The sequence below is a fragment of the Thamnophis elegans genome, chromosome 2, assembly GCF_009769535.1.
Source record: "Thamnophis elegans isolate rThaEle1 chromosome 2, rThaEle1.pri, whole genome shotgun sequence".
Lineage (NCBI taxonomy): Eukaryota > Metazoa > Chordata > Lepidosauria > Squamata > Colubridae > Thamnophis > Thamnophis elegans.
Genome location: NC_045542.1, coordinates 153,420,241 through 153,446,854, shown reverse-complemented (window position 1 = coordinate 153,446,854; position 26,614 = coordinate 153,420,241). Strand labels below are relative to the sequence as shown.

Here is a 26,614-nt window from a genome sequence, read left to right as displayed (position 1 = left end):
CATTTGAAGCACGCAAGTCTAAAAGCGGTCAAGTTACAAGACCTTTGCACCCCTAACTCTTTAGAAAAAAGAACCTCAGGGATGTTCAAACTTGACAGCTTTAAGGTTTAGATAGGACTCTTAGAGGTGGCCAGGGTGATTGGTGAGCCAGCCAATCAGTGAGCAGCAGGCGGTGCAAGCATGGTGCGGGCAGGGGGAGGGAGCTGGAACCAGTTCTAAACGCCACGATAGAGTTGTGGAACCTCTTCTATAGAAGAGGTTAGAACTGGCAGGAACCCAGCCCTGGTACAGACTGTTCACCACCACTCCACCATTGTGATCTCTTTCCTCTCCCCAGATTTCTGTAGGGACTTATAGGAATGTGGCCCCCACCAGCAATTAACTTGCTTTATTCCTGGTATTTGGTTCTGTCGAATGGTTAAAGGAGGGGAATCTTGGCAGCCAAACCTAGACCTAGAACAGGGGTGCCAAACTCAAGGTCCATGGGCTGAATGCGGCCCACGGGGTGCTTAGATTTGCCCCACGGGCCTGCTCTGGAAACAGCAAAGGACGGGCCTGTGGTGCCCCTGCCACCAAAAACTGAGCTCGGGAGGGCTCCGCATAGCCCGCCAGCCCTCTGTTTTTGGCCCCCGTGGTCTCATGCAACCCTCTGCCAGCAAAAGCGGAACTCGGGGAGGCTGCGCGTGGCCCGGCCGCTCTCCATTTTCAGCCTCAACAGCCTCCTGCAGCCCTCTGCCAGAGAAAATGGAGTCCGGGTGGGCTGTCGTGGCTGAAAACAGAGCCTCGATGACTGACGTGAAGCTGGCTGCACCCACCCTGGCCACTCCCCCTGGGCCCCTCAAGGTCAAACACAACACTGATGCGGCCCTCAAATTGAGTTAGATACCCCTGACCTAGAACATAATTCTGGGGTGCTAACCTGATTATATTGTATTTAATTTTTGCTCTAGCGTCATAGGGATACTACTTGCCGAGGTGCCTTGATTTCCAACACCTGGGTTCTAACAGCGGCTCACTGCTTCAACCACTTGAAAGACATCTCTAATTGGATCGTGGTTCTGGGTAAGATACTACATTTAAAAGAAAGCATGCATTCTATCGTGGTTCCAGCATACTTCTGGGGTCTTCCCTTCTTCAGGGATTTCTGAAGCATTATTTTCCTGCATTTATCATATTTTCGGGCTATATAAGATGTACCAGAGTATAAGACGTGCCATGATTTTGAAGAGATAAATTTGTAACAAAAGTTTTTGCACTCTACAGGCCTCCAAACCCTCTGCATGCCTCATTTTTTTGCAAAAGCTTTGGGAGGTTCTTAGAGTGCTCCTGGGGGCTGGGGTGGGGCGCAAAAATGAGCAAAAACAGGCCGGTTTTTTTTGCAATAAAAGGGCATGCAGAGCTTTGGGAGGCTTGTAGAATGCTCATGGGAGGGTTTTTTTTTTTTTTTTTAATGTCCTAGTTCCACTGAAATTTTTGGAAGTACCTGCTGTGTGAAGTCACAATAGTGGCTTTGCTGTTAGTTTTACTAAGGTAGGGATTTTAAAAACAGGCTAATGCATCACGTTTAGCCTTTCATCCTATATAGGTAGTCCTCGACTTACAACTGCGACGGAGCCCCAAATTTAAGTTGCTAAGCGAGACAATTGTTAACTGAGCTTCTCCCCATTTTACGACCTTTCTTGTCACAGTTGTTAAGTGAATCGCTGCAGTTGTTAGGTTGTTTAAGGGAATCTGGCTTCTCCGAGGACTTTGTTTGTCAGAAGTTCATAAAAGGTGATCGCACGACCCGGGGACGCTGCAACCGTCATAAATATGAATCAGTCGTTGCCAAGCGCCTGAATTTTGATCACATGAGCATGGGGGATGCTTGCAATGGCTGTAAATGTAAAAAAAAAATGGTCCTAACTTTCCAGTGCCTTTGCAACTTTGAACAGTCACTAAATGAACTGTTGTTAATCAAGGACTACCTGTTTTCTATGGGCTTTGGAACCTACCTAGTGTAGATAGAATCAATTATTCCACAACCACCCACCCCTTTTTTGGCATTTTTAGAGTTAGGGGTTGTTTTTGTTTGTTTATTAAATTTCTATGTCACTCATCTCACTGTACAAAATGACATTGGGAAGCTTGATTCCAAGTTTCCAAGTTTAATACAATTTGTATGCCGCCCACTCCCATTGGGACTCTGGGCAGCTCACAACAAGACAAAGAGACATTTAAAATTTAAAAATAAAAAATACAATATTAAAATTCCACATCATCCATTCCATCTAAGCGGGGCTGGATATCAATCAACAGCCCCAGCCCTGCCGGAACAGCCAGGTCTTGACGGCTTTATGGAAGGCCAGGAGAGTGGTAAGGGTCCGGATCTCAGCGGGTAGTTCCACAGGGCCGGCGCAGCAACAGAGAAGGCCCTCCCCCGGGGAGCCGCCAGCCGGCATTGTCCGGTTGATGGCACCCGGAGAAGGCCCAACCTGTGCGATCTTGTTAGTCATTGGGAGGTAAAGGGCAGGAGGCGGTCTCTCAGGTAGCCAGGTCTAAACTATGTAGGGCTTTAAAAGTAACGACTAGCACCTTGAAACATGTCCAGAGACCGATGGGGAGCCAGTGCAGCTCGCGGAGGATAGGTGTAACATGGGTGTATCTAGGTACACCCATTATCGCTCGCGCGGCTGCATTCTGGACCAGCTGTAGTCTTCGAACACTCTTCAAGGGCAGCCCCATGTAGAGCGCATTACAGTAATCCAGTCAAGGCCCATAGTCAAGGCCCTTAAGGCCCATTTTACCTCATAAAACCACCAGAATCCTATCGTGTCTCTCCCCCCCCCCCACAAATCTTCTACATTTCTAATACATCTCACCATGCAAAACCCGGTGTAACCTCAACCCTAGTGGAAAGTCCTTTCATGCGAATGGAAAAAAAAAAGGAATGGTCATTATAGAGGTAATCACTATTTGCTTCCTTGTTGGCAAAGTCCATCGGAATGTTTACCTGCCTGATTCAGCAGAGCTCCAGCTGTATTATTAACTGTTTGGTTGGGCAGGAGATGAATGACAGTATCTTGGGGAAGGTATTGGTTTTCTGCAGAATGTCTACCCTACGTGATTCAAGGCCTGACATCACTTTTGCTTTCTTTAGTTTTGTTGACACACACACAGCGGGGGGGCGGGGACGACAACAGGTGGAGAACACCTTGATGAAAGTAGGCGGAACCCTCAAAGGGGGGAAAAAAAGGCAACTCAGTCCTGGGGAAAAGGGAGATGTGAGAAGGGGACTCAGAATAACCTCACTGTGGTTGTCTTTTCATATAAGAAATGGCAAAGGCTTTCAAGATTCTGTGATTACATTCTATAACAGGATTTTTTTCGAGCCTTGGCACTTAAAGGAGGGTGGACTTCAACTCCCAGAATTCTCCAGCCAGTATGCCAGCATTCCCCATACCTGCTGGCTGGGGAATTGTGGGTGAGTTGAAGTCCAGCCATCTTAAGCGTCTATGGAGATTCTCAGTCATCCCCAGTCATGGTTCTCCCAAAGGTGCTTTTTTGAAGAGGCAACTGGACTTTCTGGTTTTTCTTTGAAGACGTTTCGCTTCTCATCTAAGAAGCTTCTTCAGCTCTGACTGGATGGTGGGGAAGCTGAAGAAGCTTCTTGGATGAGAAGCGAAACGTCTTCAAAGAAAAACCAGAAAGTCCAGTTGCTTCTTCAAAAAAGCACCTTTGGGACAGCCATCTTAAAGTGGAGAAACATTGCTTTACAGTGATAAAGTAGCACGCCTGCATTTTTCCAATGTCTGCTTCCCTCACCTGATCTACCTCAAAGGACAAGTGGTGGCCATCTTGTAGAAAAAAGAAGGCTCGCTAGATGACCTCTGAGATGCTTTCCAGCACTAAACCATCATAATCCAATAATGGCTTAGTGTTGGAAGAGTGGTGGTGTCAAATACGCAGCGTCATGTTTTTGGCACACCTTTTTCCCCTTTGCTAAATTGGGCTTAGGTGTGGCCAGCATGTGAAGCATTCAGCCACGGGCCACGGGTTTAACACCCTTGCTCTAGAAAGAGTGCAGAGAAGAGCAACAACTATGATTAGGGGTAAATAACGGTTACTGGAATTGGGTGTGTGTAGTTTAATGAAAAGAAGGACTAGGAGACATGATAGCAGTTTTCCAATATCTCAGGGGTTGCCACAAAGACGAGGGAGTCAAACTATTCTCCAAAGCATCCGATGAACAAGAAACAATGGATGGAAACTAATCAAAGAGAGAAGCAACTTAGCACTGAGGAGAAATTTCCTGACAGTCAGAATAATTAATCAATAGAACAACTTGCCTCCAGAAGTTATAAATGCTCCAACACTGGAAGTTTTCAAGAATAGGTTGGATAACCATTTGTCTGAAGTGGTGTAGGGTTTCCTGCGTGAGCAGGGGGTTGGATTAGAAGACCTCCAAGATCCCTTTCAACTCTGTTATTCTGTGTTGCCTCTAAGGTAACAAGCACTGTTAGTCTATAACAAGTAATTTAGCACTTAATGATGTTACATAATTTAAGTAAGGAAACATCTGCAAAAAAACCAACCAGGCTCATAGAGCACAGAGGGCCCCCTCGATGCAATGTTTTTACAGTAGAAAAAGAAAATTGAGGATCTCTGATTCTTTCTCCCCTTGGCAGGAGGAGAAATCAGGCTACAGATAAAGAGGCGGATTGACCACGAATTATACAACATTCGAGCCAAAAAGGCGGAGGGCATCCAAGAATTCTATGACTACGATATCTCCCTCATTGAACTGGAGAAACCTGTGACTTTCGGAGGAAGAATCAGGTATGGTGTCTTTTTCCCAAGGTTTTTAAAGTTCACCTGGTTTGTTCTGAAACATTGATTGATTAACACTAATTAGGCTCTTTGCACATTTCAATTGAAGCCTTGTTAAAGGAATTCCAGTCCAGTTAAAGGAATTGTCTACCAAAGCAGGATCTTCCACTGGAAACCCATTTACATTGGGCTATTACAGGTAGTTCTTGTTTAGCAACCACAATTGGAAGCTAAAACATTGGAAGAACAGTTGCAAGAAATGGATATGTCTAGTTTAATGAAAAGGACTAGGGGTGACATGATAGCAGTGTTCCAATATTTAAGGGGCTGCCACAAAGCAGAGGGGGTCAACCTATTCTTCTAAGCACTAGAAGGCAGAACAAGAAGCAATGGGTGGAAACTAATCAAGGAGAAAAGTAACCTAGAACTAAGGCGAGATTTCCAGACAGGTTGAAGGTGCTCCATCACGGATGTTTTTAAGAAGAGATTGGACGAGCCATTTGTCAGAAATGATATAAGGCAGTGGTGTCAAACTCACATTATCATGGCAGCATCACACGATGTATCGGGACTCCCCCCCTCTTTCGTTAAACAGGGCATGGGCGTGGCCAGTGTGTGATGCATCCAGCCCATGGGCTGTGAGTTTGACAGCCCTGATATAGGATTATCTGCTTGAGCAGGTGGTGTTGTACCAGAAGACCTTTCCAACTTTGCTTATTCTGTTCTGTTCTGTTGTTCCAACCGTGACCCGACAAAAGCGCGAACGTCATAAGCGCGCCGACAACACCGCGGCGCTAAAACCGCAATGTCAAAAGCGCGCTGACAACAGCGCGCCGACAACAGTGCACCGACAGAAGCGCGATTTAATTTAAGGTAAGGTTTAGGATTAGGTTTAGGGTTAGGTTTAGGGTTAGGTTTAGGGTTAGGTTTACGGTTAGGTTTAGGGTTCCGTTACAGCGCGCTTCTGTCGGCGCGCTTTTGTCGGCGCGCTTTAGGGCTAATTAGTCGCTCATTCGTTGCGTGGTTTTGTCACCGCGCTTTAGTCACCGCACTTTAGTCAGGCGTGCTTTTGTTGTGCGCGCATTTGTGGTGGAACCGTTCCAACTCTATTATTCTGTTATCTGTCATTGTAAAGCAGTTGCTAATTGATACTGCAACTGTGCTTATAGTAGTTTATTGATTGATTGGTCTTGTTACCTAATGAATAAAATAAAATACAGTACCTACCATAGTCTAATTTTGAAGATAGATTAGATAGGTAGGTAGGTAGGTAGGTAGGTAGGTAGGTAGGTAGATAGATAGATAGATAGATAGATAGATAGATAGATAGATAGATAGATAGATAGATAGATAGATAGATGATAGATAGATAGAGTAGGTAGGTAGGTAGGTAGGTAGGTAGGTAGGTAGGTAGGTAGGTAGATAGATAGATAGATAGATAGATAGATAGATAGATAGATAGATAGATAGATAGATAGATAGATAGATAGATAGATAGATAGATAGAGTAGGTAGGTAGGTAGGTAGGTAGGTAGGTAGGTAGGTAGGTAGGTAGGTAGATAGATAGATAGATAGATAGATAGATAGATAGATAGATAGATAGATAGATAGATAGATAGATAGATGATAGATAGATAGATAGATAGAGTAGGTAGGTAGGTAGGTAGGTAGGTAGGTAGGTAGATAGATAGATAGATAGATAGATAGATAGATAGATAGATAGATAGATAGATGAAATAAAGTGATAAAATCCAAGTGTTAATACAAAGATAGATTTTCTTTGCCTTACAGACAGAAAAAAAATAATATATGAGAGGACTGGTTGCAAAGTTACTTTTTTATCACTGTCATAACTATGGATGGTCCCTGTATGAGGCAGTCACTCAACAAAGTGATGAGTGAGGCTTAAAGTTTTTGTGACCACCTGACTTTCATGTTTACTTCAGTGAATTCTTGTGTTCTCTTGTTGACTGTGTTACTGAGATGTTCATTTTTATTACAGTTTTATCCTGTAGGGGGCAGAAAGGATAGAGAAAGCCCCTTGTAACTTTTTAAGCAAATAAACAAACAGGTACCGGCTTTGGTAGTGGGTGCAGTGGATTAAGTATCCCAAACAAGAAGGATGGCCAGTCAAGGGCCACCTGGCCATAGCCCTTCATTGTGCCTTACAGTATCCTCTCTGTTTGCATCTTGGCATTTTGCTGACCCAATTTCTTATTTCCAAAAGTTGGAAAATCCCTTCTGGCCCTACCCAACTTGTATTGGCATCTTGTCCTCCCTCATTCAATCATTATAGAACTGGGAGGGACCTTAAAGGTCTTCTAGTCCAACCCCCTGCCCAAGCAGGAGCCCCTATGTCATTTCAAACAGGTGGCTGTCCAGTCTTTTCTTAAAAACCTCCAGTGATGAAGCATTCAGAACTTCTGAAGGCAAACTGTTCCACTGATTGTTCTGTTAGGAAGTTTCTCTTTAGTTCTAGGGTTTCATTATTTTATTTATTTATTTATTTATGCACGACACCCCCCCCCCCCTACTGACCACTTAAGTATGAAGTAAGGTCCACGGAAGTCAATTTGCGACTGAAACTATGCAAATTTGTAGCCGAGACATCTGAATCCGGTAGGGCATTCCAGACTTTCACAACTCTATTACAGAAATCATATTTTTTTTACAGTCAAGGTTGCTTCTCTCCTTGATTAGTTTCCATCCATTGTTTCTTGTCTTCCCTTCTGGTGCTTTGGAAAATAATTCGACCCCCTCTTTTTTTGTGGCAGCCCCTCAAATACTGGATTTCTGCTATCATGTCACCCCTAGTCCTTTTTATCTCTAGACTAGCCATACCCAATTCTGGCAACCGTTCCTCTTATATTTTTGGTCTCCAGGCCTTCAATCATCTTAGTTGCTCTTCTTTGCAATCTTTTTTCCCCAAAGCCTCAACATCTATTTTTGTAACGTGGTGACGAAAACTCGATGCAGTATTACAGGTGTGGCCTTACTTTATAAAGCGGACACTAATGCTTCACGGTGAAGTATTCCTCTTGTCACTTACCCGCTCACCTTTATGGCACCCCCCTGGATTTCTCTTAGTGGTCATTAAATCAAATGGATCAATTTTTTTTCCCCTAGACCGATCTGCCTCCCTTGCACCGAAGGGGCCAGCAGAGCCTTGAAGAAAAAGCCCGGAACAACAACATGCAGAGATCATGGTAAGGATACCAGGCTTCTCCATACCTTACAGTGTGCTGACTTTAATCAAGGAGGGAAGCAGCCTAGAACGTGGGAGAGGTTTCCTGACAGTTAGTACAATTAATCAGTGGAATAACCTGCCTCCAGAAGTTGCAGGCGCGCCAACAGTGGAGGCTTTTAAGAAGAGATTGGACAGCCATTTGTCTGAAATGGTGCAAGGTTTCCTGCCTGAGTAGGGGTTGGACTAGAAGACCTCTAAGGTCCTTTCCAACTCTGTTATTCTGTTAAATTGTGCAGGAAGTGTCAGCTTTCCCAATAGAACAGACAAGAAGCATGACCAATGAGCTAATTAGAACTTAGAATCATTTTATGGTCACTTTGAGTGTACACTAATCGGCATCCATTAAAATGAAGTTTCATTGCATACAGCTTTCAAAGGGTCACCACCAGAGGTGGGTTGCCGCTGATTTGGCCCGGATCGGCTGAACCAATAGTATTGAATTGAATTGAATTGAATTTATTGCATTTATATGCCGCCCTTTTCCCCGAAGGGGACTCAGGGCGGCTCACAATCCAAGTCAGGGAAGGGGGTACAGATAAGGAATAAAAAAGATGAACAGAACAATACACAATTTAAAAGCACACAACAACCATACCATTTGAGGGGGGGGGGCAAAAGCTCTTTAGCCCCAGGCCTGTCGGAACAGCCAGGTTTTAAGGGCTTTGCGGAAGGCCTGGAGGGTGGTGAGGGTTCGAATCTCCATGGGGAGCTCGTTCCAGAGGGTCGGAGCAGCCACAGAGAAGGCTCTCCTCCGGGTAGTCGCCAGTCGGCACTGGCTGGTGGATGGAATTCGGAGGAGGCCTAATCTGTGGGATCTAATCGGTCTATTGGAGGTAAGTAGCAGCGGTGAGAGGCTCCGCCCACTCACCCAGATGCTTCTGCGCATACGCAGCAGTGTCGTGCGCACGCCCGAACCGGTAGTAAAAAAATTGGCAACCCACCTCTGGTCACCACCTCCAATATAGACTACATAAACATGACAAGATAAATTCATAAATACAAAATTATGCACACATAAATTATATGAGCCAAGGTGGCGCAGTGGTTAAATGCAGCACTGCAGGCTACTGCTAGATCAGCAGGTCAGCGGTTCAAATCTCACCGGCTCAGGGTTGACTCAGCCTTCCATCCTTCCGAGGTGGGTAAAATGAGGACCCAGATTGTTGGGGGCAATATGCTGACTCTCTGTAAACCGCTTAGAGAGGCCTGAAAGGCCTATGAAGCGGTATATAAGTCTACTGCTATTGCTATTGCTATATGACCCAGAGAAACAACACAATTCTGTTTTATTGTAAGGCAAGGTTAACCGAATCTTGCCAGTCTGAAAGTACAAATTTCCTACTCATCCCTTTACAGTCTGAGAACTTAGGAAGGTTTCGTTCTGGGGCCTCCATTATTTAAATATTCACCATAATTTAGGCACCACCCATCTCATTATCTAAACGACTGGGCTGTTTACAGATAAAAAGTCATAAAATCATATAAAAGATATAGGCAAAACAGAATGAAAGGCAAATGACAAACAATAACAAGGTTAAAGGTAAGTTAAAAGGTGGAGGGAAAAACCCTTCTCCAATGTTGCATGCTATCCTTTGATTCCCCATATGTTTCCCCAAGCCAGACAAGGAAATAATGGATTGGAAACTGAACAAGGAGAGATTCAACCTGGAAATAAGGAGAAATTTTCTGACAGGGAGAACAATCAACCTATGGAACAGAAGTTTCCTTCAGAAGTTGTGGGAGCTTCATCACTGGAAGCTTTCAAGAAGAGATTGGGCTGCCATCTGTTAGAAATAGTGTATGATCTCCTTCCTGGGCATGGGGTTGGACTAGATGACCTACAAGGTCCCTTCCAGCTCTATTCTAATTTGGCAGAGCCAGGCCTTCACGCTGTTCCAGAAGGCTGGGAAAGCGAAGGCTGATCTCATCTCTGTGGCGTGAGGTGTTCCATATCATGGGGACAATGGCAAAAAAAATCCCCCTCTCCCTAAATGCTGCAAGTCAGAATTTCTTAAGTACAGGTAATCCTCGTCTTACGATCACAATTGAGCCCAAAAGTTCTGTTGTTAAGCAAGACAGTCGTTAAGTGAGTTTTGCTCCACTTTACAACTTTTCTTGCCACAGTTGCTAAGTGAATCCCTACAGGTGCTAAGTTAGTAACACAGTTGTTAAGTAAAGCGAACTTCTCCATTGATTTTCCTTGTTAGTCACAAAAGATGATCACATGCTCCCCCCCCCCCCGGGTGACTGCAACCGTCATAAATAAAAACCAGTTGCCAAGCATCTGAATTTTGATCACGTGACCATGTGGATGCTACCCAGTGGTGGGATTCAAATAATTTAACAACTGGTTCTCTGACCTAATGACCAGCTAGGTAGGTGGAGCTTGGTAGTCATGTGACTGGGTGGGTGTGGCAAATTCAACGTCACTCACGTAGATGGGCTTCACCTTAGCTGTTACAATGTAATAAGGGTTAACAGAAGAGGCAGTTTCTGTAAGCAAGGCAACAAAGATTAGGCTAGAAACATCACCAGAATATTTCCTTCCTTATAGGATTAGCTCTGTAAAGTGGGAAAAAAACAAAATGAGATTTCTTCCAACAACCGGTTCTCCGAACTGCTTAGAAAGTTAACAACCGGTTCTCCCGAATAGGTGCGAACTGGCTGAATCCCACCACTGATGCTACCACAGTTGTAAGTGTAAAAAACTGTCATAAGTAACTTCAGTGCCGCTGTAACTTTGTACGGTCACTAATTGAATATATAAATCAAGGACCATCTGTAATATGCTCTCCCAGGCTGACTGGGTAGGATGGGTTAATGCAGTTGGGACAAGATGGCTCCTTAGATAACTTGGCCTCATGCCAAGAAGGGCTTTAAAGATGATAACGAAGATCTTGAACTGGACCCAGAAGCAAACTGGCTTCCAGTGCAGTGAAGGTGCCCAAAACTGCGGTCCTGGCCACATTCTACACCTGCTGCAGCTCCCGGATTATCTTCAAGGGTAGCCCCACGTAGAGTGCGCTGTAGTAGTCATATGGGAGATAACAAAATAACAGAGTTGAAAGGGACCTTGGAGGTCCTAGTCCAACTCCCTGCTCTGGCAGAAAACTCTACATCATTTAAGTCAAATGGCTGTCCAATCTCTTCTTAAAAACTTCCAGTGTCGGAGCATTCACAACTTCTGGAGGGAAGTCGTTCCAGTGGCTAATTGTTCTCATTGTCAGGAAATTTCTCCTTAGTTCTAGGTTGAATCTCTCCTTGATTAGTTTCCATCCATTGCTTCTTGTTTTGTCTTCAGATGCTTTGCTGAATAGGTTGACCCTCCTCTTTTTTGTAGCAACCCCTCAAATATTGGAACACTGCTAGCATGTCTCCCCTAGTCCTTCTCTTCACTAGACTAGCCATGCCCAGTTCCTGAAACTGTTCATCATATGTTTTATCCTCCAGTCCCCTAATCATTCCAGTTGCTCTTCTCTGCACTCTTTCTAGTGTCTCAACATCTTTTTTATATTGTGGAGACCAAAACTGGAAGCTGTATTTCAAGTGTGGCCTTACCAAGGCATTATAAAGTGGTACTAACACTTTAGGTGATCCATCTGTCTCTGATGACCAAGGCATGAGTAACTGAGAGAAAGGCCTCCCTACTATGGAGCTGTGGTTTATGTTCCGTGGGCAGCATTTATTCACTCCATCCCTCAAGGCCTTTCTCGCATACCATTTCAGAAGGTTTTCTCTTCCCCAATGGAAATATTTCTCAGTATCTGCAGTGAGGACATTCAGGGTGGGGGCATCAAGAACTTCAAGATGGTGGCTTCAACTGTGCAGAGGAAGACCAAACCTGGTTTTTTTTTTTTTTTTTTTTAAAAAGTTAAATTAAAAGAGTCAGCGCTTTTATTGCGTTCTGAGGACCCATCATCTCGCCCTTTTGACATTCTCCCCAGAGATGTCCTGCGCATGACCCTCTAGGGCTGTTCTGTCAACATCAGTTCCTCATTTTTACAAAGTGGTTATCTTCCTTTCTTCCATTTTTTTAAGAAATCAATTACTTTCCGTTCTTTGTTTCTCAATCTGTCCTATTTGGTTTGGTACACTTGATTTAATTTTTTTAAAAATATGTGCACTCATTTCCCATGTGTTTTGGCGGATAGTTCCCCAAAGAGGCAATTATTGGTTCCAGTTTTGTGAAACACACCCATGTTTTGCAATCCCATGTTTTCCCCTCAGTTCATTATTTCCCTGCATTGTTCTCATGAATGTGTGTGTTCTTTGGCTCTGATTGTCCCATATAAACCTGCAAATTGAAGATAGCTCAATTTCGCTTTGTTTTTGTTTTTTTCATTTGAAAATCGAAACGAAATATTCAAATGCACTTGTCCCCTATCTTTTAGTACAGTTCTTAATAATATTTTAATTCTGTGTGGTTTTAATCTTCTAACTATTTAACTTGCTTTGTAAGCTCCTCCTCCTTGTAGAAAAGATGGGCAGCATAAAAATTTAATAAATAAAGAAAATTAAATTAAAAAATCTTGAAATAGCAGTGAACAACTGCTAGGATCAAGTCTTCAGTCTGTATTAAATAATATTTGCAAAAATGATCAAGAGCATTTAAAAAAAGAACATGCACATTAGTGAGGATGGCATTGATTGATTGATCGATGAGGCTTATGTGGCTGTCCATCTTATATGCCATAATTTTTGGTGGCTTACACCAAGAACTATAAGAATATTGAAGAAACAATTAAAGCCAACATCTAAGAGACAACTCAGGTGCCCTAAACCAACATTCCCTAATATATAAACCAGTGTTTCTTAACCTCCAGAAATGTATGATGTATGGACTTCAGCTCCCAGAATCCCCCAGCCAGCATGGGGAATTCTGGGAATTGAAGTCTACATGTCTTAGACTTGCTGAGTGAGGTTGAGAAACATTGCTCCAGGCACTGGGTCAATATTTGAATAGTATAACCTGGCCAGCAATAGATAGAGATATATAATAAAGTATCACTTATCAGTATCACCCATATACCTATGATGCTGTACCCCGTAACATTGAATGGCCTCCCCCAGCAGTTTCATGTAAATGTTAAACAGGAGCAAGGGGAATCCTAATCCCCGAGGCACGCCACAAAAAAAGGGCACAGGATTGGACCTCCAATATTTAGAAATATTGAAGACTGGGAAAATGATAAAGGCTATTCACGCACCTCAAAGAAAACTAAGGGCAAAAAGATTTGGGAAGATTTCTAATGCATTTTTTAAAAACCCATTGGGGAAAACCCTCCAAATCCTGCCTCAGCTTCTGCCAGGCCCGGTCACTGACCAGTTTAAACTGCCTGGCACATCCTTATTTTTGCGGTTGTAACATGACAGATTTTGAGGAACTTGGGGGGTTAAAACCTTTGCTATTTCAGAGGAAAGATGAAGAAATGGCTCGGAACAAATATTGTAAAGTTTCTTGGCACACTTTCAAACAACCCAGCCCAGTTTCATTAGAATGAGTTCCTGTATTTAAATATCAGAGGTTTTTCCCCCCCACAAAATAAAGCAAGATATTTCTTCAGAAAAGGAAATTGCTCCACTCTAGATGACTGCCTTTCACCATTCCGTTTTCCTGAGGGCACAAAATAAAAACAATCCCCCGTACTTTCTTTTATCACCCACATTTCTTGCTTTCCTAGGTTCACAAGCACCAAAAGTGTTCAGTTATTTTTGTTTGAGGATGGGTCTTCCCTGCTGTAACCTATTAGATGCCTGAGCCTAAATATTCATCTATTTGAACCACCATTTCGAACCTTGGCAACTTTTAAGACCTGTGCACTTCAACTCCCAGAATTCCCCAGCCACTAGCCATTCTGGTTGGGGGAATTCTGGGAGTTGAAGTCCAAAGGTTGCCAAGATTGGACACCCCTGATCTAAAGCCATAATTATATGTCCCTTTCTGCTTCACAGAACTGGAGCTACTGAGTTTTGAGAAGGTGCCTGCCGAGTTCATTTCCTTGGAAAACAAGAGAATGAATGTACAGATCAAGACCAAAGCAAGTGTAAGTGTTTGATTCCCTCCTCAAGGATTCTGGGTAATAAGAGCCTGAAAGGGAAGAGGAAATAAAGGTGGGAAAGTCCCTTAAAGAAAATGAACGGGAGAATGTTAATTTGCCACTCCCTTGAAAATACCAAAGGACAGTTTTAAAGCTTATTTTTAATTGATTAATTAATTATTGGTGAAACAAAAATTACAAATCCGAACGAACAAAATGAAAAAGCAAAAATGTGACAGGACCTGTAGGCACATTAGTGCACTTACGCGCATCCTCTTGGGAAACTCTTAAAATAGGGGATGAGGTCAACAGAAGTCAAATTGGAATTAAAACGGTGAAAGTTAGTAGCTGAGACACCTAAATCAGGTAAGGTATTCCAGACTTTGACAACTCTATTAGAAAAAGCGATTTTTTACCATCAACTTTATTTTTGTGATAATGTTGTTACATTCCTGGAAAAAAATCATGCAGAAATACTACACTTCGTTGTAGTTCACATTTTGCAGCAAATGAGAAAATTAGAAATCTTTGGTGTTCCCAAAATGTGGTGGGGTGGGAAAGCCTTTTTTTCCTCAAATGTTGTGGGTTTATCATTAGAAAGCTCCAGCTTTTTCATCAGATGAAATCAACCAATAGCTCTGTGCAAATGCCACACATACACAACCGCACTCTCCAACTTATTCAGGGAGCAAACTCACAGGAGAGAAAACAGAAAAGGTTTTGGGTTTTTTTTTTGCTTTGTCCAAGTTCACCTTTTGTTCTGAATCCCACCAAAGCTCATTGTGAAACCAAGGTGTGGCTCTGGCTGAAGAAAAACTTAACATAATTAGCACTATACAAATAATGTACAGGTATATGATTGAGAAGAATATACATACATATATTGGCTACAGCAGCGTTTCTCAATCTTGGCCTCTTTAAGACGGGTGGACTTCAGCTCCAAGAACTCCCTAGCCAGCATGGTATCTGGGGAATTCTGGGAGTTGAAGTCTATCTGTCCTAAAATTGCCAAAGTTGAGAAAGATTAAGTTAGAGTGACTAAGCACCTTTCCCCTTTGCCTAAACATGTTTGGGAAATCTCTTTTTTCCATTCCCATGAAACTGCGTTCATTTCATCTCAGGCCTATTCGTGTGATATGTTTAAACCAGGGGTGTCGATCTTGATTTCATTGAGGGCCACATCAGGGTTGTGTTTGACCTTGGGGGGTGTATGTTGCCAGGATGGGCGTGGCCAGCATGACATCACTCTTGTCAGGGGTGCCTGTAGCGGCCCAAGCGCTCTGCCAGTGAAAACGGGCTCCCGAGCTCTGTTTTTGGCTGGGATGGTCTCCTGAAACTCTCTGCCAGCAAAAACTGAGCTTGGAGGGTCATGCAGGGCCTTGTGGCAGAGGCACTGTGGGCTGGTCCTTCAGTATTTCCAGGGTGGCCTGCAGGCCAGATCGAAGCACCACACGGACTGGATCTGGCCGCCGGGCCTTGAGTTTGACTCCCCTGGTTTAAACCATCCTTAATGTCTTCCGTCTTCAAGCTGACAGTGCTGAAAAGGCAGCCCGAAGCCAGATAAAATCCGTTAGGCTCTGTTGCTTTACCTCGGTTTAGAACAGTAGGACTGGGGGAAAGGCAGGAAAACAACAGGCCACAGGAATGATAGATTTATGTTTTCTCTGACTCAGAGATGGAGAACTTGGCAATGGAGAAATGTCATTGGCGAGGAACTTGTAGTGGGAAAAGGCTCTGAGGCTGATGGATGGATGGATGGTCTGTCACCAACCCGGCCTTTTGAAACTTTCAGTCAGAATTTCCATCACCAAGTTCAAAGCATCAATGATCTTTCTGTCCCGATTCTTCAGAATTCAACACTTGACTTCCATAGCAGGTCACTGAAAAAAAATAACACATAGCTGAATCTGAATTGTATTACATTTTAATTTGGGCACAATGACTATGGAGATTCTTAATCATCCAGGTCATGGTTTTCCCAAAGGTGCTTTTTCCGAAAGGTGACTGGACTTTCTGGTGGTTTTTTTTCCCTTTGAAAGCATTTTGCTTCTAGAATGAAAACTATCAGACAGGCACAGAGAGTGTGATCAAAAGCTGACCAGAAAGAAATGGAAAGGATAAGGAGAGAATGAAAATGGATAGGAGAGAGGAAGAAGGGGGATATGTGTGTGTGTATGTTTTGTGTGTGTAGAAGGAGAGAGAAAGAGGAAGTAGAGAAGAGAGAGATGGTAGAGGGAAGGAAGGAGGTATGGAAGAGAAGAGAGGGAGAGGAGGTAGTGCTGTTGTAGAACAAGGTATAATATGGTGTATGGAAATCAGAAGAGCAAAAGAGAGTTACCGTGGGTAGATGGTGAGAAGAATTGATATAATATTGGATCATATATAATAGTGTTTGTTAAGATGTAATGCTACACTTGTGAATATCTGTATGAAAATAAGAAAATAAAAAACTTTTTTTTTCAAATAAAAAAGAAAACGCTTCACTTCTCATCCGAGAAGCTTCTTCAGTTCTAGCTTCTCATCTCCTCTCTAACTCAACTCTAACTGAAGAGAAGAGAAATGTTTTCAAAGGAAATAGAAAACCAAGAAAGTCCAGTTGCCTTTTGGAAAAAAACACCTTTGGGATAATTTGGGCACAGATTTGAAACCAACCCAGGCAGGAGTGAAGCCGGGAGTATTACCCTCTTTTCCGCACCAGCTACTCAGAGGGGTTACTCTGCCTCCTCTGAAAAGGGGAACTTGTCCCACTTCCCCACATGTAGGGTAAGCCCCTAAACCAAAGATCTGGTTGCGAAACTTGTTTTGAGCACTGAAGCTGTGTGCTGAACAAGGGGATGCATCAGCTGAATGGGGGAAGCTGCATGATAAACAGGGACCTCCAAACTTGGCAAATTTAAGACTAGCGAGCTTCATTTCGCAGAATTCTTGGCTGAGGAATTCTGGGAATTGAAGTCTACACATCTTAAAGTTGCCAGGGTTGAGAAATACTGCTTTAGGGACTAGTGGAGGCAGTCACCAGTCCTAAAGGTGTTGTTTTTTTCTCCAAAGACACTTGTACTTTGTTTTTCCTTGAAGACGTTTCACTTCTCATCCAAGAAGCTTCTTCAGTTCTGACTGAATGGTGGAGGACAGAAGGACTTGTCTTTCTTGCAGTCCCCTGGTCATTAACACTCTCTCTGAGGTTTATCTGCAGCCTCAGGTTTACCTGAATAGTGCAAATTGGTGTGGAACCTTCTTGGAACTGCTGAAAGGGAACTGGAAATAGATGATATCTGTGTTGCAAATCTTTCCACCGTTCAGTCAGAAGCGAAGAAACTTCTTGGGTGAAAAGTGAAATGTCTTCAAGGAAAAACAAAGTCCAGGTGCCTTTTGAAAAAAACATCTTTGGAACAACCATGACCTAGAGGATTGAGAATTTCCATAGATCTATTTGAAAACACACATATACACACACAGACAAACAGATAGAGAGCTCTTGATCCAATGGCCCAATTAGTTACTCCAGTAACAGATCTGTTAAACTGTGGCTTCTTCCAGCGTCCCATGTGTGCTTCTGGAGCTCTTCAGAAGATATATGCCAACGTGTCCAATGTCGGCGAAGTGGTGACCGACAGGTTCCTGTGCAGTGGAGAAGATATGTCGTTGGAAGCCTACACTTGCAAAGGTGAATTTTACCTACAAAAGGAGATGTGACTATATCCCCAATGCATGTCAAAGTGTGGTACATCAAAGAGAGAGGGTTGAATTCTGGCCAAGCTGCGTCATCTACACTGGAGTCACTAAACAAGGAGTGTTTTGTACCATCCCCAATCCTTTAGAAATACGGGTTGTCTTAGTCTTAGGCCCGTCGCTAAACAACCCAACATACAGTGGACTTTTAAAAAGCCACTTAGGACCAGTCCTCAAAGTTATGACTGCCATACCCCACCATAGTCACATGAATGCATTTGGGGCAGTTGGCAACTGGCTGACATTTGTGACTAGTTGCAATGTTCTGTGGTCAGGTGATTGTGATGTGCAGCGTTTTTTGTATGCTGGATTCGCTGAACGATTATGTGGTTCCCTTAATACGTCATCACGTGATTCATTTAAGGACAGCAACGGCTCATAAAAATGGTGGTAAAAATCGAGTCTAGTCACATGGTATCTTGACTTTGGACCATGAACAGCTTCCGAATGAAATTCAGCCCTCCGTTATGGTTGTAAGTTGAGGACAGCCTATAGTTTGAGGCTGAGCTGTAAGTATCATAATACCACTCTATAAAGTAAGACCAGTGGTGGGTTCTGGATCCCGTCGCACATGGGGATGGGCATCCTAGTCGGGTATGCATGCTGCACACACATGCGCATGCCACCACCCTGCAACACCCAGCTGCTCAGTGGAGGTCACGCAGGGGCTGCGCATGTGCACAATTGACCCAGTTGCTTCAAAAACAAGTAAGCAACATGGGCAGGCGGGCGGGCCAAACGAGCCACCGTACTGGAACGATGGCTGCTGTTCTCGACTACCACCGGTACATCTGAACCGGGCTGTACTGCCCGGAACCTACCCCTGAGTAAGACCACACCTAGAGTACTGTATCCAGTTTTGGTCGCCACACTATAAAAAGATGTTGAGACTCTAGAAAAAGGTGCAGAGAAGAGCAAGCAGGATGATTAGGAGACTGGAGATTAAAACATATGAAGAATGGTTACAGGAACTGGGGATGGCTGGTCTAGTGAAGAGAAGGACCAGGGGAGACATGATAGCAGTCTTCCAATATTTGAAAGGCTGCCACAGAGAGGAGGGGGTCAAACTATTCTCCAAAGCACCTGAAGGCCAGACAAGGAATAATGGATGGAAACTGACCAAGGAGAGATTCAGCCTAGAAGTAAAGAGAAATTTTCTGACAGTGAGAACAATCAACCAATGGAACAGCTTTGCCTAATGTAATCTAATCTACCGTCATGGCTGTTCTGATTATATCATAAAGCCAATGAGTGATCCCTTCAATTACCCCATAGATAGGAGCAAAGAACCAGGAACAGGATGCTGAATTTTGTATGTAAGAACATGGACATGACTCACTGTTTCTCAACCTTGGCAAGGTGAAGATGTCTGGACTTCAACTCCCAGAATTCCCTAGCCAGCATGGGATGGCTGGCGAATTCTGGGAGTTGAAGTCCAGATATCTTCACCTTGCCAAGATTAAGAAATACCGATATAAGAAATTTTTAGCTGGATTGAATCCCTTGCCCATCTAGCCAGCAGTTTGTTTTCTCAGGGGCCCACCAACTGTCTCAAGGAAGCCCAATATTCTCCCAGCAGATGGCCTTCAGAGGCAGTCTTCCAGCCATCCAGGCAAATGGCCAGTATGTCAGGGCTCCAAATAGCATCCAAAAGTAAATCAGAGTCCAAGGCAAAGTATTGCTCAAAGTTCCAATTTATTAAGAGAGCCATATTGGCACATCTGGGAAAACCCGAATCTGAAAGCTTCCCGGTTTTCCCCACCTAGTTGAAAGTTCAAGATCTTGCCCCCACACCCACAAGTCCATCACATGGTCCAATCTCCCACTGCCATGCTGGCAGTTCCACCCATCCAGTTCCGGTCAGGTGCAGAGGTGCAAAGACAAAGGATGACCTTGGCTTTCCAGAAAGAATGTTGTTATGGTTACATAGCATCTAACGCCGTACAATCCCCCCCTCCCATTTTCCCACAATAGAAAATGCATAGTTAGAATAATAGAAAGTGTGGCAGGCCAAAGACCCAAAAGAAAAAGATGGCTGCAGGCCTGACACAGTGATACTCCCAAATGGGGTCAAGGCTCGATCGGTAGGATAATGAACCACTGAGAGATTCTGCAGAGCTGCCCCATAGCAGATGGAAAGTCAACTTGGCCTCAGGTTGAAATCAACCAGTGCAGAGCTGGGTAGTTAGGTAGAGAGATGTTACATAATTGTATTATTTAAGTGAGGGTAGGAAAGGTTGGATTCATCCCATTGCTGGTCCCAGCTGGGCAAATATTTTCTAATAACAAGAGGATTTTTCAGTCCTGGATATTTCCTTGCACACTGAATCAACTTATTGATATTATGGCAACTTTTATTCGTAGACCCCTTCTCCTCCCTCTAACCTTTCTAGTCCTTGCTGTGACCTGGGTGGCTGGTTCAGTGCCTTGTACGTTTCAGCCATGCAAAGAATCAGATGGGTGCAGGAATAATTTACATTTCCTGCTGCCCAAGTAGAAATTTTGAGGGGCAGTTTGGTTTAGTGTTTCAAGGCACTAGATTAGAAGACAGAAGACCATGAGTTCTGGTTCCCCCTTTAGATATAGAAGTTAAATAGATGTCCCAAAGGTGCTTTTTTCAAGAGGCTGCTTCTTCAAGCTGAAGAAACTTCTTGGATGAGAAGTGAAACGTCTTCAAAGAAAAACCAAGAAAGTCAAGTTGCCTCTTGAAAAAGCACCTTTGGGACAACCATCACCTGGAGGACTGAGAATCTCTATTGACATTAATTGGATTATATTTTGAGGCAATCGTTCTCATACCTAGACTGGGAAGTCAAAAAGTATCTATCTACCAACCCACATGGATCAGAATGGAACATGATGATCCATAGCCCAATCCTTCATCCTACAGTGCATTGATTAATGAGGAGGAGGAGGAATTACACAATGCTTCCCTCCATGGAACAGCTGGATATTAGTTGACATAAGTTGCATCTTGATGACCAGAATAGTTTGCTCTTGGGTTTTATCAACTGCTAGCTCATAAACTGGCGTTGTCCGGGTATTTGTTTTTAGGGGGAAAATGTCCGGACCAAACGTAATTTCTAATGTTGGATTTTCCCCCTTACCAGAGAGAGTCCCTTTGTGGATTACTGTGAAGCTGTTACCATGGCAACTGCACTGCGCTGTACAGTAGTAGAAGCCCTTTTACAGCAGTACAGTAGAATCCATTTTAAGGCACAACAGGCTGTATCTTAACAGAACATATACCCCGAGGGCTATTTGGGGTGTCTTACCCACACAGTATTTTTTTTCCAGAGAGTAAGTCATCTGTGTACCAAGTTTGGTTGAAATTGCTCCAGGCATTCCAGAATTATGCTGAAACATACACACACACACACAGACAGCTCTTTTTATATATATAGAAGACGATAGGATATCAATTGGCATTTCAAATGAAAAAGTAGGAGTAACCCTGCCATGTTTAACATGGAATGAAGAATTCCAAGATGTATGATCTACATAAGATAATCTGTTTTCTTTTAAAAATAAACCTATCAAAGCCTAGTGAGAAATAAACAATTATCTTTAAAGAATTCCAGAGTAAGTTGAGGCCTTAGATCCGTAGGTTTAGAAGCCCTCTGCCTTAGGTCTTCTCTGATGTAAAGATAGATCTCTGATTTGGAGAAAGAAAGAGGCCTTCTCCTTCTATTGTTCATCTAATCAGCAGTTAAGTTTTGCCCAGTTTTGCAAGGCCTGAACTTTTTTCCTCCTGGAGGTGGCAAGAAGTAGTGAAATTTGAAGTAGTTGAAACTAGTGCTCTGTTAAATTTCACTTCTCCCACTTATACGCCGAAGACAAATTCCTTATGCGTCCAATGACACTTGGCCAATAAAGAATTTTATTCTGTTCTCTTCTGTTTTGCTCTGCTTTTATTCTACTCTACTCTACTCCAACTCTACTCCATTCCATTCTATTCTGTTCTATTCTACTTACTCTACTCCTATTCTATTCTCCTCTACTTACTGTAATTCTATTCTATTCTATTCTACTCTACTCTACCTCTATTCCACTCTACTCTACTCTACTTCTACTCTACTTCTACTCTACTCCTGTTCTGTTCTACTCTACTCTACTCTACTCTACTTACTCTAATTCTATTCTATTCTGTTCACTCTACTCCTATTCTATTCCGTTCTGCTCTGCTCTGCTCCACCCTGCCCACTCCACTCCATTCCATTCCATTCTATTTTGCAGGTGAATCTGGAGGATCACTCTTTGTTGAAAGGAGACAAAGACATTTTCAGGTAATGAACTATGTACTGGATTCTAATGTCGCATTTACAGTAGTAGCCGAAGTCAGTTGGTTATATGTTCTTTTCATCTGGGCTACGGCCAGTCCCTTCTTGAGATCCTACCTGTTCCTAAGTCAGAGGTTTCTTAAAAAATTGTGATTTATTGAACTAGCTGCAACGGTACGGCCTGAGCGTTCTGCTAGTGAAAACGGGCTCCCGACCTTTGTTTTTGGCTGCGGCAGCCTCCTGCAACCCTCTGCCAGAGAAAACGGAATTCTTTGTGAGCTCTGTTTTTGGCTGTGATGGCATCCTGCAACCCTCCGGCCGATGGGGCTTGAGTTTGACACCCCTATTTTAGATGCTGTGAGAACAGTCGAGATGCTTTGCATAAGAAAAGGCAAGATTCCTCAGGGCGAGTGTTATAAAATCTTCCTAATAAGCAGGAAGTTCTGCTTAAGAGTGAAGACCCTGAAATGGAAAAAGCAGACTCCCGTTTTCTTACCCAGCAGAGACCGGGGTACCTTCTCTTGGGTGAGCTCTTTTTGCACTAAGCAGAAGGAGAGCCTCAGTGGCTCTATGATCTTGTTTTCCCACTTTTTTTAACCTCCCTTAATTCTCCTGCAGATATGTCCAACTTACTCTCCCTTTATGCCTTAAAATGTTTCAATTTAAGGTAGGTCAGGAAGGCGGAAGTTAGATGTAAGATGTTATAAAAATGTAAAATAAAATATCTAGAATGATAATTTTATAGAGATTTATGTTAGAAATATGGAAATAACAGTGACGAACATGAGACTGTATACTAGGAGACATAATGGTAAGTATAATGTGAACAAATGTGGATGTAACCAGTATACGTTGTTGCAAAGCTGAAACTGTGATGTAAAACGAAGAAAACTGTATAATAAAAATACTTTTTTAAAAAAAAAGGAAGGCAGAAGTTAGAATAACAACAATCGGCCAACATGTGTGGTTGCAGAAATAAGAATAAACCAATGGTATTGTACAGGTGATGCACTACAGTCACCATAGGCTTAGCGCTACACATTATCCACTATACCACACTGGATTATTGTGAGAGTAAATGCAAGTGTGTATCTGGAGGAGGCTACCAAGTACCACATAAGATAGGGGTCTCCAAAGTTAACAACTTTTAGACTTGTGGACTTAAAGACCCCCCAATTCTAAGAGTTGAAGTTCACAAGTCTTAAAATTGTCAACTTTGGAGACCCCTGTCATAGGCTTTGTTTTAGAGGTGAGACGGGATGAAAAGAGTCATTTTGCAGACAGTCATTTGAACCCTGTTTCCATTACCACATACACTATATTGCCAAAAGTATTCACTCACAACTGAGGCTTTTTATGTGGTGGGCGAATACTTTTGGCAATATAGTGTATGTGCAGTTAGTAAGTATCCATGAGGAAGCAAAAAGGCAAGTTGCTTTATGGTTGACACAGGTCATGAAAAGTTCATTGTGAGAATGAGAACTCTACCTTGGACATATATGAGTGTGATATTATGACAAAAGGATCAATAACAATAGCACTTATATATGGCTTCACAGTGCTTTATACCCCACTCTAAGCTGTTTACAGAGTTAGCATATTGCCCATATTGTTAGCATTTACTGACCTCGGAAGGATGAAAGGCTGAGTCAACCTTGTGCTGGTCAGGATTGAACTCTTTACAGTGGATAGAGTTAGTCTGCAATACCTCATTCTAACCACTGTGCCACCGTGGCTCTTGCAAAAATGACCTCATGATGTACATTTTGACATCATACTTCGGAACATCAAACAAAGGCTGTACCTACTGGAAGATGGAGGCTTCCCTGTTCAGAACCACCTTGTTCTGACTAGGCTTCCCAAGAGCATGAAGTAGACTCCTTGTCCCAATGAAAACCCCTTTTAAGTTATTGTGAATTCCTCTCATTCACATCCAGGAAAGTCTTTCAAGGGTGAATTTACAATCGCAGACCTTATCTGGCTTGGAGAGCTGCCAGGTCAATAGCTTCAAAACTTAGCAAGGAGTTTTGGAGAGTCACGAACCAATTAAGTGAATTAATTGTCTCCTGCAAACTCCACTCCCCTTTCACTCCTCTTTTATTCCCTCTGGGAGGAGCTATTCACCATCCACCTGTGGCCTTACTCCCAAGTCGAACTTGTTCCTTAGCTGTTCCCTTTGTCTGGCAACTCTATGCATGCACACACTGGGAACAGGCTCCAGCTGTTCATCTGCCTCACTGATGTCTGACTCCAAAGGCATCTGATAACTGTCAGATGCCCCTGGCCCCATCTCTGCCTCTGATGCAAAGCTCTCATCAGAGCCTTCCCCAGACTTCAGGACTGGCCCATGTTCCTCCCCAACCTACTCACTGTCTGAATCTGCTGCAAGATTTGCTGGCCGCTGGCTGGCCACGATACACACCAGGTGAAGGGCAAGAAACAGCGAGATTTAGGTTGGCCAAGAGCATTAATAACCACAATTAGTGACTCACTGGATCTGATCCAGGTTATTTAGTTTATTATTTACCATTTCTTTGTCTTTCCCGATAGGTGGGTGTGATCAGCTGGGGCACGTACGATCCATGTGCACGGCATAATAAAAATGTTGATGGGGAGGTGATACGAGATCGGCCAAGCAAAGAATCCAAACCACGAGACTTCTACATCAGTCTATTTCAAGTGCAGGATTGGTTAAGAAAATATCTGGACAACTCCTTGACATTCATTCCCATGCAATGAACTTCTAATATTTGCTCTTAACCAGGACTCAATACAATATTGGCCAAGCCAGCCAATCTTCATGATGATTATTGAAAATTAGTTTGATGGCATCTGTGATTCAACCAATTGATATTCTCAGCAGAAGGCTCAAAACCTAATTTGGTGCAAAGCTCATTGTGTCAGAGCCTTGAGGTCCTTCAAACAGACAGTGCAAAAATGCCAATCAGCTGAAAATAATAATTAAGCCAATGGTTCCTTTCATAATACTGTATATTATGCACCTCTGCTTGCCTTCTTCCAAGATCCTTGTACAATATTTATTCTAAAGTTAATCCTGTTTCCCTAAAGCTTTCTAATGTTAATTAACACAATGGTAATTAAAAGCTTCTTTCTTATTCTTTCTGCCATTTGTTATGATTTCTTACAGAGCACAGCAGCAGAATTACTATTAAATACATTGTCAGTGGAGTAGCATATCTCTTCTTCTTCTTGTTGTGCCATATCTGTCATGGGACATTGGTGATCATGTAGCATTTCTCAGTTGACTCTTAGTATCAATTCTTGTTAACTGAGAGTGAATGTTTGTGTTTAATGCAGGGGTGAAATTCAGCAGGTTCTGGAGAACCGGTAGCAGAGATTTTCAGTAGTTCGGAGAACCGGCAAATACCACCTCTGGCTGGCCCCAGAGTGGGGTGGGAATGGTGATTTTACAATATCCTTTCCCCAGGAGTGGGGAGGGAATGGGGATTTTGCAGTATCCTTCCCCTGCCACGCCCACCAAGCCACACCCACAGAACCGGTAGTAAAAAAAATTGAATTTCATCACTGCATAAGTGGTTCCTTTTCATGTTATTTTGCATCATCGCATAATGTAGTTCCACAGTTCCGCAATGAGGCCTTTTGTGTGAGAAAAGAAAGGTATTTGAGCAAACAATGACTCAGGAACTCATGATAAGTGGCTATTAGAAATCCCCAGGAAGCAATAAATAAGTCAAAGCACTTTTGAATTAAAATAATCCTATTTCCTGCTTCACACAGGATGCTTTTGATTCAAAATATTGAAGGGCCAGGAAAGGTTTGGTACCTCCTATCCAGATTAAACTCTATGACACCATGGGAAGGGCAGGTCTTTTGACTGTGAGATTGTGGCTGCCATCTGAATGCATTGGACACACGTATGCCCACAACTTGTGAATGTCCTTGTTTAGTTTCATAATTACATTTTAAATCTGGATGTGGTTTTAAAAAGCAACAGAAAACAAAAAAGCGACCCAGAAAAACAACATTAATCATAGATGTCCCTAAATATTTTTCTACAAATAAAGGAATAAGCTGATAGATAATGAGGTTTTTCCCCCCATCCAGAATATAGTCTTGAAGTGAAGAGGAGTGATTTCTGCATGTAGTTTCAGGAAGATAAAAGAAAAATATTGGCTATGATTTTGGCATAAAACTTTTAATGACCACTTTCCATTTCCCCCCACTGTTAAGTAGAAGTTCTCTCCATATATCCCTGACTCAGCAGAAAAGTAGAAATTTCTGGCATGAAATTTGTTGTTCTCATTGCCAGTTTGATCCTGGTTCTGATTCATCAGAGCCAGATTTGAGCAACCTTAAGGCTGTCTTTGGATGGAGCTGGAATACAGGCAGCCCTCGATTTACGACAGTTCATTTAGTGACCGTTCAAAGTTACAACCGCACTGAAAAATGATACTTGAACAGTCACTAAATTAACTGTTGTAAGTCGAGGACTACCTATATGTATCTTTGCTCAGTGGCTACGTCATAAA

At 42.9% G+C, this 26,614-nt stretch overlaps 1 protein-coding gene across 1 annotated transcript in view; it reads left to right on the top strand.

Annotated features, from left to right (window-relative positions):
- Positions 1-26,614, top strand: part of LOC116524095 — a 116,184-nt gene that overhangs the window by 39,575 nt on the left and 49,995 nt on the right. Inside the window, exons 12-18 of the mRNA XM_032239179.1 lie at positions 951-1,062; positions 4,668-4,818; positions 7,936-8,015; positions 14,009-14,100; positions 17,632-17,758; positions 22,060-22,109; positions 24,654-24,839. Coding sequence (XP_032095070.1) covers positions 951-1,062; positions 4,668-4,818; positions 7,936-8,015; positions 14,009-14,100; positions 17,632-17,758; positions 22,060-22,109; positions 24,654-24,839 — 798 coding nt within the window. The remainder of the gene's footprint in view (positions 1-950; positions 1,063-4,667; positions 4,819-7,935; positions 8,016-14,008; positions 14,101-17,631; positions 17,759-22,059; positions 22,110-24,653; positions 24,840-26,614) is intronic.